The sequence below is a fragment of the Engystomops pustulosus genome, unplaced genomic scaffold (genome assembly GCF_040894005.1).
Source record: "Engystomops pustulosus unplaced genomic scaffold, aEngPut4.maternal MAT_SCAFFOLD_114, whole genome shotgun sequence".
Classification (NCBI taxonomy): domain Eukaryota; kingdom Metazoa; phylum Chordata; class Amphibia; order Anura; family Leptodactylidae; genus Engystomops; species Engystomops pustulosus.
Genome location: NW_027284995.1, coordinates 69,559 through 84,306, shown reverse-complemented (window position 1 = coordinate 84,306; position 14,748 = coordinate 69,559). Strand labels below are relative to the sequence as shown.

The 14,748-nt window shown below is 52.0% G+C and overlaps 1 protein-coding gene across 1 annotated transcript in view; it reads left to right on the top strand.

Moving 5' to 3' along the window:
- Positions 1-14,748, top strand: part of MDGA1 (MAM domain containing glycosylphosphatidylinositol anchor 1) — a gene marked incomplete at its 3' end in the record, with an annotated part of 232,098 nt that overhangs the window by 193,094 nt on the left and 24,256 nt on the right. The window contains exons 10-11 of the mRNA XM_072131647.1: positions 2,371-2,640; positions 5,372-5,523. Coding sequence (XP_071987748.1) covers positions 2,371-2,640; positions 5,372-5,523 — 422 coding nt within the window. The remainder of the gene's footprint in view (positions 1-2,370; positions 2,641-5,371; positions 5,524-14,748) is intronic.

Here is a 14,748-nt window from a genome sequence, read left to right as displayed (position 1 = left end):
TGTAGCTCCGGAGGCGCAGGTCTCGCCCCTCGTGGCCTCAGATCTGCAGAGTTTGGGATTTCTCCTCTGACCACCACAGACAATGTTTATTGGTGTAATAAGAGGCGAGCGCCGGTGCCGGGTAATTGATGCCTTTAATAGCGCGGCCCGGGGGGGGGGGGGGGGACATGAGTGATGAGACCCCCGCACTGCGGCCCCTCCGACACTATTAATGCCGTATATCATATGGAGCAGTACAGCCAGGGGCTTAAAGGGGCAGTCCAGGGGTGATGGTAACATGGGGCCGTACAGTCAGGAGCTTAAAGGGGCGGCCCATGGGTGATAGTAACATGGGGCAGTACAGCCAGGAGCTTAAAGGGGCAGTCCAGGGGTGATAGTAACATGGGGCAGTACAGCCAGGGGCTTAAAGGGGCAGTCCAGGGGTGATAGTAACATGAGGCAGTACAGCCAGGAGCTTAAAGGGGCAGTCCAGGGGTGATGGTAACATGGGGCCGTACAGTCAGGAGCTTAAAGGGGCGGCCCATGGGTGATAGTAACATGGGGCAGTACAGCCAGGAGCTTAAAGGGGCAGCCCATGGGTGATAGTAACATGGGGCAGTACAGCCAGGAGCTTAAAGGGGCAGTCCAGGGGTGATAGTAACATGGGGCAGTACAGCCAGGGGCTTAAAGGGGCAGTCCAGGGGTGATAGTAACATGGGGCAGTACAGCCAGGAGCTTAAAGGGGCAGTCCAGGGGTGATAGTAACATGGGGCAGTACAGCCAGGGGCTTAAAGGGGCAGCCCAGGGGTGATAGTAACATGGGGCAATACAGCCAGGGGCTTAAAGGGGCAGTCCAGGGGTGATAGTAACATTAGGCAGTAGAGCCAGGGGCTTAAAGGGGCAGTCCAGGGGTGATAGTAACATGGGGAAGTACAGCCAGGAGCTTAAAGGGGCGGGCCAGGGGTGATAGTAATGTCCGGGCCGCACATTCTATAATCATCTATTGTCTCCTGGATACAGACTCCGGGCTCTTGGATACATTTTCAGAACCTCCTGGAGGGGACCTCGGTCTAGTGAGTCCTTGCGCTGGGGTTCGGTATCACTGAGACCCAGCAGCACCCCAGACCTTGTACTGGCCGGTGCAGCCCCCTCTGGGCCCGGGACTGCACCACAGAAAAAGCGGACACCATGCAGTACTGCGCTGTGTGAACAGGTCTAGAATAATCATCATTCCATGTGCCCTCAGAAACTGGCAAGTGGGCGGCTCCTTCTACAATCTCCTGGGCCTAAACCCAGAGTGGTGTGTGCAAGAAACATGGAGGGAGAGGCCGATGTACTGGTTCTCCCTGGGGCAACCCCTGAGTGTTTGTAGTATGTGCCCCGGGTAATGGATGGGAAGCCTGTGGTGGTTACAGCCGTATCCAGGGATCAGACGGAGGCAGTGTTGTGCAAATCAACTCACGGTTCTTTATTTAAAATCGGGCAACGGCCCGAGCAGCAGATTCTCAGGCTGGAAGAGTCATGGAGAGCCGGTCCACAGGAAGGTTACACCCAGCCCGGTAGTAGCATCATGCTGGGCTGGTGCAGATGGAACAAAGTCCTGGTGGTGGAGCTCAGCTCTGGGCTTAAGTCTCCGGACTTGCTCTGGGTGCCAGGCAGAGGCTCTAGAAGTTCCCAGGATTTGTGGCTGTGGCAGCACTTAGTGACTGAACTGACCACTAAGACCAAACCATGTGCTTCCGCCCAGCAGGGGTTTATATCCTCCCCTGGTCAGGTGGTAGCAGCTCTCCAATCACCTTCACAACTACCAGCCGTCCCATGCATTGGCTGGGGTGTTGCATAATAAATACCAAATATTAAAAACAAAGTTATTGTTTGTTATTGACTACCCCTCACACAGGATATACAGGCAGGGGGCGGGGCTGTGACTACCTCTCACACAGGATGTACAGGCAGGGGGCGGGGCTGTGACTACCTCTAACACAGGATATACAGGCAGGGGGCGGGGCTGTGACTACCTCTCACACAGGATGTACAGGCAGGGGGCGGGGCTGTGACTACCTCTCACACAGGATATACAGGCAGGGGGCGGGGCTGTGACTACCTCTCACACAGGATATACAGGCAGGGGGCGGGGCTGTGACTACCTCTCACACAGGATATACAGGCAGGGGGCGGGGCTGTGACTACCTCACACAGGATATACAGGCAGGGGGCGGGGCTGTGACTACCCCTCACACAGGATATACAGGCAGGGGGCGGGGCTGTGACTACCTCTCACACAGGATATACAGGCAGGGGGCGGGGCTGTGACTACCCCTCACACAGCATATACAGGCAGGGGGCGGGGCTGTGACTACCTGTGACTCCGCCTCTCCTCTCTCCCCGCAGTTGCTCCGGTGGTGGAGCCCCGGTTCCAGGACATCCGGTTACCCATGAGGCGCAGTGTGACCTTGCGGTGTAACATGCTGAAGGGGAGTCCGGTGAAAGTGGCGACCGCAGTCTGGAGGTTTAATCGGAATCTGCTGAACGTTCCCCCCGGGGAGCAGCAGGAATTCTCCGAGTACAAGATCAACAGCACGAGCCGGGAGACGGGCGGGACCTACGAGTGCACCATCTCCAACGACGTGGGAGCCGACTCCTGCGTCTTCCAGGTGACTGGTGAGTGACCGGAACGCATCCTCACATCACCCATTACAGGAGACACTGCTCACACTGCTGTGCTCTGAGCTCTGTGCATCCAGCCACTCACTCACTACTGCTCTAAATGGCCAGAGCAGAGGGGAGGAGCTGTGGAGGAGCATTATGCACAGAGCACAGCAGTGTGAGGACACAATCCCACTGCACTCAGAGAAGGAACAAATCCTTATCACAGTCCTGCTGCTACTAACAACATACACAAAGGATCACACATCTCCCCAGGGACAATACATAGCACTGGCTGCAGAGAGCACAGAGCACAGCAGTGTGAGGGCTGATTACACATCTCTCCAGGGACAATACATAGCACTGGCTGCAGAGAGCACAGAGCACAGCAGTGTGAGGTCTGATTACACATCTCCCCAGGGACAATACATAACACTGGCTGCAGAGAGCACAGAGCACAGCAGTGTGAGGTGTGATTACACATCTCTCCAGGGATAATACATAACACTGGCTGCAGAGAGCACAGAGCACAGCAGTGTGAGGTCTGATTACACATCTCTCCAGGGACCATACATAACACTGGCTGCAGAGAGCACAGAGCACAGCAGTGTGAGGTCTGATTACACATCTCCCTGGGATAATACATAACACTGGCTGCAGAGAGCACAGAGCACAGCAGTGTGAGGCCTGATTACACATCTCTCCAGGGACAATACATAGCACTGGCTGCAGAGAGCACAGAGCACAGCAGTGTGAGGGCTGATTACACATCTCTCCAGGGACAATACATAGCACTGGCTGCAGAGAGCACAGAGCACAGCAGTGTGAGGTCTGATTACACATCTCCCCAGGGACAATACATAACACTGGCTGCAGAGAGCACAGAGCACAGCAGTGTGAGGTGTGATTACACATCTCTCCAGGGATAATACATAACACTGGCTGCAGAGAGCACAGAGCACAGCAGTGTGAGGTCTGATTACACATCTCTCCAGGGATAATACATAACACTGGCTGCAGAGAGCACAGAGCACAGCAGTGTGAGGTCTGATTACACATCTCTCCAGGGACAATACATAACACTGGCTGCACAGAGCACAGCAGTGTGAGGTCTGATTACACATCACTCCAGGGACAATACCTAACACTGGCTGCAGGGAGCACAGAGCACAGCAGTGTGAGGTCTGATTACACATCACTCCAGGGACAATACATAACACTGGCTGCAGAGAGCACAGAGCTCAGCAGTGTGAGGTCTGATTACACATCTCTCCAGGGACAATACATAACACTGGCTGCAGAGAGCACAGAGCACAGCAGTGTGAGGTGTGATTACACATCTCTCCAGGGACCATACATAACACTGGCTGCAGAGAGCACAGAGCACAGCAGTGGGAGGTCTGATTACACATCTCTCCAGGGACAATACATAACACTGGCTGCAGAGAGCACAGAGCACAGCAGTGTGAGGTCTGATTACACATCTCTCCAGGGACAATACATAACACTGGCTGCAGAGAGCACAGAGCACAGCAGTGTGAGGTCTGATTACACTTCTCTCCAGGGACAATGCATAACACTGGCTGCAGAGAGCACAGAGCACAGCAGTGTGAGGTCTGATTACACTTCTCTCCAGGGACAATACATTACACTGGCTGCAGAGAGCACAGAGCACAGCAGTGTGAGGTCTGATTACACTTCTCTCCAGGGACACTACATAACACTGGCTGCAGAGAGCACAGAGCACAGCAGTGTGAGGTCTGATTACACATCTCTCCAGGGACAATACATAACACTGGCTGCAGAGAGCACAGAGCACAGCAGTGTGAGGTCTGATTACACATCTCTCCAGGGACAATACATAACACTGGCTGCAGAGAGCACAGAGCACAGCAGTGTGAGGTCTGATTACACATCTCTCCAGGGACAATACATAACACTGGCTGCAGAGAGCACAGAGCACAGCAGTGTGAGGTCTGATTACACATCTCTCCAGGGACAGGACATAACACTGGCTGCAGAGAGCACAGAGCACAGCAGTGTGAGGTCTGATTACACATCTCTCCAGGGACAGGACATAACACTGGCTGCAGAGAGCACAGAGCACAGCAGTGTGAGGTCTGATTACACATCTCTCCAGGGACAGGACATAACACTGGCTGCAGAGAGCACAGAGCACAGCAGTGTGAGGTCTGATTACACATCTCTCCAGGGACAGGACATAACACTGGCTGCAGAGAGCACAGAGCACAGCAGTGTGACGTCTGATTACACATCTCTCCAGGGACAATACATAACACTGGCTGCAGAGAGCACAGAGCACAGCAGTGTGAGGTCTGATTACACATCTCTCCAGGGACAATACATTACACTGGCTGCAGAGAGCACAGAGCACAGCAGTGTGAGGTCTGATTACACTTCTCTCCAGGGACAATGCATAACACTGGCTGCAGTCTGTATGGTCACACCTGATGATTGGTTCTACCCTTGAGAGTTTCTATACCTTTAGTTACATAAAGTAATAATCCAGTATGAAGCAATTATCTATTTCCTTATCTATAAAATGCTTTGGTTCTAACTGCTAAATAAAAGGGGGGACCCCGTTCTTCCACATCACAGATTCAGCTAGTCGTATATTGTGATACATAGATACAATCAGCACAGCGCCCCCGATAGCTGCTCGGGGGAGGAGTCCTCGTGTGTAGGCACCGCCCCCCACTGATACAGTGTGTCATCCATGTTCCAGGTAAAGCCTACAGCCCCGAGTTCTACTACGACACCCCCAAACCCATCGAGAGCTTCAAGCAGTTCAAGAATTACTCGTATCTCATCCAGTGGACCCAGAAGGATCCCGGCGCCGTGGACCCGGTGCTGCACTACAGGCTGGAGCTGAAGCCGGTAAGGAGGACATTGGGCTGTTATCTGTATCAGTCGTCACTGAGCTTCTCGGACCTATAGACGCCCCCCCCTCCTCCCCCCCCCCCTCCCCGCGGCTGGGGTCAGGGGGTCCCGGACTCTTACGGTTTGTATATTAATATTTTACTGAGAACAAATTCCCCCAATGATGGGATAATGGCGGCGGATGATGGGGATGATGGGGGTAATGGCCTCTCCGTACATTGTGCTCGTCGCTGCTTCTTCCTTCCATTATCCGAGGACCTTAATGTAATCTCCCGCAACCACAACCGCACTTTACTAAGAGACGCACAAACGCCACCGCTACAAAGTATCCTGAAAGCACCGGCGCTCCGAGAGCTAAATGTATGGGGATAATGTGCTGCACGGCCGGAGCGGATCAGCGCACAGCACTAAACCTGCACAGCGCTTACATATAATATATAAAGGGGGAAACATAACAAGCATAAACATCAATCAGGACAAAACTTCATATAAACTAAAGGAAACTTACAAAACTCCTCCTGGCCCAGCGACACACATACCATACACATACACCATACACACCACACATACCACATACACCATACACACCATACATACACACACACATACACGTTACACACACACACACCATGCATACACACACACATACACACCACACACACCATGCATACACACACACATACACACACACACACACCATGCATACACACACCACATACATACCACACATATACCACACACCACAAGCACACCACACACACCACATACACCACATACACACACACACACACACCACATATACCACACACCACAAGCACACACACACACCACATACACCACACACACACACACACACACACACACCACACACACCACATACACACACACACATACATACACACACACACCACATACACCACACACACACCACATACACCACACACACACACACACATACACCACACACACACCACATACACCACACACACACACACACATACACCACACACACACCACATACACCACACACACCATACACACACACACACACCACACACACACCACACACACACCATACACACACACACACACACACCACACACACACACACCATACACACACACACACACCACACACACACCATACACACACACACACCATACACACACACACACACCACATACACACCACATACACACACACACACACACACACCACACACTCAGCATGAAGACAACCATAACCTCCACCCAGTCCCATCAGGTTTTATTTTTTAATTAAATAACTAAACAAAATACAGTAAAAATAAACAGAAATAACAATAAATATAATGAAATCCCCCCCCCCCCAGACACCGGTCTAACGCCCAAAGTATCCGTTATATAGTCCAGACCAGTGCCCAGGATCGTACAGTCCAAGTCCCGTCCACCCTATTCCCCCATAACAGCTGGAAGAACAGACTGTACACCCGAGTCCAGAGGGGTTCCGGCAACATGCACACACTGCCCAGATAAATCAGCAACGGGAGCAGGTAGGTTTTAATCAGATTAACCCTTTCTCTGAGGGTCAAAGACCAACCCTTCCACTGGTCCACCTTCTGAGCGGCGATCTTAAGCCTGCCATCCCAGTTTTGCATGGGGTAATCCCCCTGGCCGAATTCGATGCCGAGAACTTTGGCAGAGTCCTGGGGCCCTGGAAGAGTGTCCGGGAGATCAAAGCCTGGATCCCCCTCTCCCAGCCAGAGACTCTCACACTTATCCCGGTTGATCTTGGACCCAGAAGCCTCTGAGTAGCGGTCAACCTCTGACATCACCCATTGCGCCTCCCCTCCCGAGGACACGAAAACAGTGACATCATCGGCATACGCTACCACCCTCAGAGTGGCTTCCGGTGCTGCCCGGTCCATCCCGACTCCCACCAACGGCCCACGATCAACCCTCCTAAGGAATGAGTCAATCGCAAACACGTAGAGTAGTGGGCTCAGAGGACAACCCTGGCGAACACCAGACCCAACCTCAAAAGAGCGGCCAATCCAACCGTTCACAAGCGGGAAACTCTCTGCCCCTGCGTACAAAACCTTTAGCCAATTGACAAACCCACCCGGCAGGCCATACCTCAGAAGGACAGCATGGAAGTCCCCTCCAAAGACCACCTGCCGACTGGTAAAAAGGTAGATCCTCATAAAGAGACACTTCCTGTCCCACTCGGACTGGGGACCATAGATGTTAATAAGACGCAGTTCTTGTCCCTTCATGAGGTTGCAGTTTGGCGCAGTCGGCAGATGTTACGTTATTGATACATCGCGCTCTGATGGGTCAGTGACCTGTCATTCCCGTTCACCAGCCTTATTGTAGATGAGTGGTAGTGACCTTTCTGTGTGTAGCGGGAGGCAGTCAGCGAGGTGACACTGATGGCTTCTGACAGCTGCACACACGTTATACAGGTCACAGATTAGGAATATCTGTGTATGAGCGACATCTCTGGACATATCACTGACTGAAAGTCCTACCATCAGATCTGTACAGCAGATAATACAGGGTGTGTAGTATATAGAGGCAGTGCACTGTACAGCAGATAATACAGGGTGTGTAGTATATAGAGGCAGTGCGCTGTACAGCAGATATTACAGGGTGTGTAGTATATAGAGGCAGTGCACTGTACAGCAGATAATACAGGGTGTGTAGTATATAGAGGCAGTGCACTGTACAGCAGATAATACAGGGCTGTGTAGTATATAGAGGCAGTGCACTGTACAGCAGATAATACAGGGTGTGTGGTATATAGAGGCAGTGCGCTGTACAGCAGATAATACAGGGTGTGTAGTATATAGAGGCAGTGCGCTGTACAGCAGATAATACAGGGTGTGTAGTATATAGAGGCAGTGCGCTGTACAGCAGATAATACAGGGTGTGTAGTATATAGAGGCAGTGCACTGTACAGCAGATAATACAGGGTGTGTAGTATATAGAGGCAGTGCACTGTACAGCAGATAATACAGGGTGTGTAGTATATAGAGGCAGTGTACTGTACAGCAGATAATACAGGGTGTGTAGTATATAGAGGCAGTGTACTGTACAGCAGATAATACAGGGTGTGTAGTATATAGAGGCAGTGCGCTTTACAGCAGATAATACAGGGTGTGTAGTATATAGAGGCAGTACACTGTACAGCAGATAATACAGGGTGTGTAGTATATAGGGGCAGTGCACTGTACAGCAGATAATACAGGCTGTGTAGTATATAGAGGCAGTGCACTGTACAGCAGATAATACAGGGTGTGTAGTATATAGAGGCAGTGCGCTGTACAGCAGATAATACAGGGTGTGTAGTATATAGAGGCAGTGCGCTGTACAGCAGATAATACAGGGTGTGTAGTATATAGAGGCAGTGCGCTGTACAGCAGATATTACAGGGTGTGTAGTATATAGAGGCAGTGCGCTGTACAGCAGATAATACAGGGTGTGTAGTATATAGAGGCAGTGCACTGTACAGCAGATAATACAGGGTGTGTAGTATATAGAGGCAGTGCACTGTACAGCAGATAATACAGGGTGTGTAGTATATAGAGGCAGTGCACTGTACAGCAGATAATACAGGGTGTGTAGTATATAGAGGCAGTGCGCTGTACAGCAGATATTACAGGGTGTGTAGTATATAGAGGCAGTGCACTGTACAGCAGATAATACAGGGTGTGTAGTATATAGAGGCAGTGCACTGTACAGCAGATAATACAGGGCTGTGTAGTATATAGAGGCAGTGCACTGTACAGCAGATAATACAGGGTGTGTGGTATATAGAGGCAGTGCGCTGTACAGCAGATAATACAGGGTGTGTAGTATATAGAGGCAGTGCGCTGTACAGCAGATAATACAGGGTGTGTAGTATATAGAGGCAGTGCGCTGTACAGCAGATAATACAGGGTGTGTAGTATATAGAGGCAGTGCACTGTACAGCAGATAATACAGGGTGTGTAGTATATAGAGGCAGTGCACTGTACAGCAGATAATACAGGGTGTGTAGTATATAGAGGCAGTGTACTGTACAGCAGATAATACAGGGTGTGTAGTATATAGAGGCAGTGTACTGTACAGCAGATAATACAGGGTGTGTAGTATATAGAGGCAGTGCGCTTTACAGCAGATAATACAGGGTGTGTAGTATATAGAGGCAGTACACTGTACAGCAGATAATACAGGGTGTGTAGTATATAGGGGCAGTGCACTGTACAGCAGATAATACAGGCTGTGTAGTATATAGAGGCAGTGCACTGTACAGCAGATAATACAGGGTGTGTAGTATATAGAGGCAGTGCGCTGTACAGCAGATAATACAGGGTGTGTAGTATATAGAGGCAGTGCGCTGTACAGCAGATAATACAGGGTGTGTAGTATATAGAGGCAGTGCGCTGTACAGCAGATATTACAGGGTGTGTAGTATATAGAGGCAGTGCGCTGTACAGCAGATAATACAGGGTGTGTAGTATATAGAGGCAGTGCACTGTACAGCAGATAATACAGGGTGTGTAGTATATAGAGGCAGTGCACTGTACAGCAGATAATACAGGGTGTGTAGTATATAGAGGCAGTGCACTGTACAGCAGATAATACAGGGTGTGTAGTATATAGAGGCAGTGCGCTGTACAGCAGATATTACAGGGTGTGTAGTATATAGAGGCAGTGCACTGTACAGCAGATAATACAGGGTGTATAGTATATAGAGGCAGTGCACTGTACAGCAGATAATACAGGGTGTGTAGTATATAGAGGCAGTGCGCTGTACAGCAGATAATACAGGGTGTGTAGTATATAGAGGCAGTGTACTGTACAGCAGATAATACAGGGTGTGTAGTATATAGAGGCAGTGCGCTGTACAGCAGATAATACAGGGTGTGTAGTATATAGAGGCAGTGCACTGTACAGCAGATAATACAGGGTGTGTAGTATATAGAGGCAGTGCGCTGTACAGCAGATAATACAGGGTGTGTAGTATATAGAGGCAGTGCACTGTACAGCAGATAATACAGGGTGTGTAGTATATAGAGGCAGTGCGCTGTACAGCAGATAATACAGGGTGTGTAGTATATAGAGGCAGTGTGCTGTACAGCAGATAATACAGGGTGTGTAGTATATAGAGGCAGTGCGCTGTACAGCAGATAATACAGGGTGTGTAGTATATAGAGGCAGTGCGCTGTACAGCAGATAATACAGGGTGTGTAGTATATAGAGGCAGTGCGCTGTACAGCAGATAATACAGGCTGTGTAGTATATAGAGGCAGTGCACTGTACAGCAGATAATACAGGGTGTGTAGTATATAGAGGCAGTGCACTGTACAGCAGATAATACAGGGTGTGTAGTATATAGAGGCAGTGCACTGTACAGCAGATAATACAGGGCTGTGTAGTATATAGAGGCAGTGCGCTGTACAGCAGATAATACAGGGCTGTGTAGTATATAGAGGCAGTGCACTGTACAGCAGATAATACAGGCTGTGTATTATATAGAGGCAGTGCACTGTACAGCAGATATTACAGGGCTGTGTAGTATATAGAGGCAGTGCGCTGTACAGCAGATAATACAGGGCTGTGTAGTATATAGAGGCAGTGCACTGTACAGCAGATAATACAGGCTGTGTATTATATAGAGGCAGTGCACTGTACAGCAGATAATACAGGGCTGTGTAGTATATAGAGGCAGTGCACTGTACAGCAGATAATACAGGGCTGTGTAGTATATAGAGGCAGTGCGCTGTACAGCAGATAATACAGGGCTGTGTAGTATATAGAGGCAGTGCACTGTACAGCAGATAATACAGGCTGTGTATTATATAGAGGCAGTGCACTGTACAGCAGATAATACAGGGTGTGTAGTATATAGAGGCAGTGCACTGTACAGCAGATAATACAGGGTGTGTAGTATATAGAGGCAGTGCACTGTACAGCAGATAATACAGGGCTGTGTAGTATATAGAGGCAGTGCACTGTACAGCAGATATTACAGGGTGTGTAGTATATAGAGGCAGTGCACTGTACAGCAGATAATACAGGGTGTGTAGTATATAGAGGCAGTGCACTGTACAGCAGATAATACAGGGTGTGTAGTATATAGAGGCAGTGCACTGTACAGCAGGTAATACAGGGTGTGTAGTATATAGAGGCAGTGCACTGTACAGCAGATAATACAGGGTGTGTAGTATATAGAGGCAGTGCACTGTACAGCAGATAATACAGGGTGTGTAGTATATAGAGGCAGTGTACTGTACAGCAGATAATACAGGGTGTGTAGTATATAGAGGCAGTGCACTGTACAGCAGATAATACAGGGTGTGTAGTATATAGAGGCAGTGCACTGTACAGCAGATAATACAGGGTGTGTAGTATATAGAGGCAGTGCACTGTGCAGCAGATAATACAGGGTGTGTAGTATATAGAGGCAGTGCACTGTACAGCAGATAATACAGGGCTGTGTAGTATATAGAGGCAGTGCACTGTACAGCAGATAATACAGGGTGTGCAGTATATAGAGGCAGTGCACTGTACAGCAGATAATACAGGGCTGTGTAGTATATAGAGGCAGTGCACTGTACAGCAGATAATACAGGGCTGTGTAGTATATAGAGGCAGTGCACTGTACAGCAGATAATACAGGGTGTGTAGTATATAGAGGCAGTGCACTGTACAGCAGATAATACAGGGTGTGTAGTATATAGAGGCAGTGCGCTGTACAGCAGATAATACAGGGTGTGTAGTATATAGAGGCAGTGCACTGTACAGCAGATAATACAGGGCTGTGTAGTATATAGAGGCAGTGCACTGTACAGCAGATAATACAGGGTGTGTAGTATATAGAGGCAGTGCACTGTACAGCAGATATTACAGGGTGTGATGTCACATTATACGCACAGCGCTGTATACCTCTACCATCAGGGTTATTACATATCACGGTCGCCCCTCCCCCACTCGCCCTTCACATAATGTCCATAAATGTAGAATTTGGCTCTGATCCATTCATGCGAGTCCAATAAATCCCCCCCCCCCCCTAGCGCCGGGCGCAGCTGTAAAAGAGATGAAGATCCCAGAGATGAGGGGCCCAAAGTCATCGGCGTAAAATTTCTTGTAGCTCAGCAGAATGAGATCGTAATGTGCAAAGTAACGGGGCCCCAAGGAGCAGAGAGCGGCCCCCGGGGTCACTCCACCAGGTCAGGAGTAGAAAGCAGCCCCCGTGTCACTCCACCAGGTCAGGAGCAGATAGCGGCCCCCGTGTCACTCCACCAGGTCAGGAGCAGATAGCGGCCCCCGTGTCACTCCACCAGGTCAGGAGTAGAGAGCAGCCCCCGGGGTCACTTCATCATGTCAGGAGCAGATAGCGGCCCCTGGGGTCACTCCACCGTGTCAGGAGCAGAGAGCGGCCCCTGGGGTCACTCCACCGGGTCAGGAGCAGCGAGCGGCCCCCAGAGTCACTCCACCGTGTCAGGAGCAGAGAGCGGCCCCTGGGGTCACTCCACCAGGTCAGAAGCAGAGAGCGGCCCCTGGGGTCACTCCACCGGGTCAGGAGCAGAGAGCGGCCCCCGGGGTCACTCCACCAGGTCAGAAGCAGAGAGCGGCCCCTGGGGTCACTCCACCGGGTCAGGAGCAGAGAGCGGCCCCCGGGGTCACTCCACCAGGTCAGGAGCAGAGAGCGGCCCCTGGGGTCACTCCACCAGGTCAGGAGTAGAGAGCAGCCCCCGGGGTCACTTCATCGTGTCAGGAGCAGAGAGCGGCCCCTGGGGTCACTCCACCGTGTCAGGAGTAGAGAGCGGCCCCCGGGTCACTCCACCGGGTCAGGAGCAGCGAGCAGCCCCTGGGGTCACTCCACCGGGTCAGGAGCAGCGAGCAGCCCCTGGGGTCACTCCACCGTGTCAGGAGTAGAGAGCGGCCCCCAGAGTCACTCCATCGTGTCAGGAGCAGAGAGCGGCCCCCGGGTCACTCCACCAGGTCAGGAGCAGAGAGCGGCCCCCGGGGTCACTCCACCGTGTCAGGAGTAGAGAGCGGCCCCCGGGTCACTCCACCGGGTCAGGAGCAGAGAGCGGCCCCCGGGGTCACTCCACCGGGTCAGGAGCAGAGAGCGGCCCCCGGGTCACTCCACCGGGTCAGGAGCAGAGAGCGGCCCCCGGGGTCACTCCACCGGGTCAGGAGCAGAGAGCGGCCCCCGGGGTCACTTCATCGTGTCAGGAGCAGAGAGCAGCCCCCGGGTCACTCCACCAGGTCAGGAGCAGAGAGCCGCCCCCGGGTCACTCCACCGGGTCAGGAGTAGAGGGCGGCCCCCGGGGTCACTCCACCGTGTCAGGAGTAGAAAGCAGCCCCCGTGTCACTCCACCAGGTCAGGAGCAGAGAGCGGCCCCCGGGGTCACTCCACCGTGTCAGGAGTAGAGAGCAGCCCCCGGGTCACTCCACCAGGTCAGGAGTAGAGAGCAGCCCCCGGGTCACTCCACCGGGTCAGGAGTAGAGGGCAGCCCCCGGGTCACTCCACCGGGTCAGGAGCAGAGAGCGGCCCCCGGGGTCACTCCACCGGGCAGTAGTAGAGAGCGGCCCCTGGGGTCACTCCACCAGGTCAGGAGCAGAGAGCGGCCCCTGGGGTCACTCCACCAGGTCAGGAGTAGAGAGCGGCCCCTGGGGTCACTCCACCAGGTCAGGAGTAGAGAGCGGCCCCTGGGGTCACTCCACCGGGTCAGGAGCAGATAGTGGCCCCTGGGGTCACTCCACCGGGTCAGGAGTAGAGAGCGGCCCTTGGGGTCACTCCACCAGGTCAGGAGCAGAGAGCGGCCGGCACCATCCAGGGGTTTCGCTCTGTGTCCGATGCAGCAGAAAGTTCTGCACATAAAGGAGCGTCTTGCGCCGGTCTGACCGTGCGCCACATTTATTACTGCGACTCCACAGGATGTGTCACACACTGTATGGTAAAGCTGCACCAAAAGAAGTTGGTGCCACTTTGAGAGAAGTGCAGGGGCCCCAAGATAATGGAGATGGGGCCAATATTTAGTAATCTGCCCCATACTGCACAGGAGGGAGGAGACTGCACAGGAGAGAGGGGACTGCACAGGAGAGAGGGGACTGCACAGGAGGGAGGAGACTGCACAGGAGGGAGGAGACTGCACAGGAGGGAGGAGACTGCACAGGAGGGAGGACACTGCACATAGTACAGACTGCACATAGTACAGACTGCACAGGATGGAGGACACTGCACATA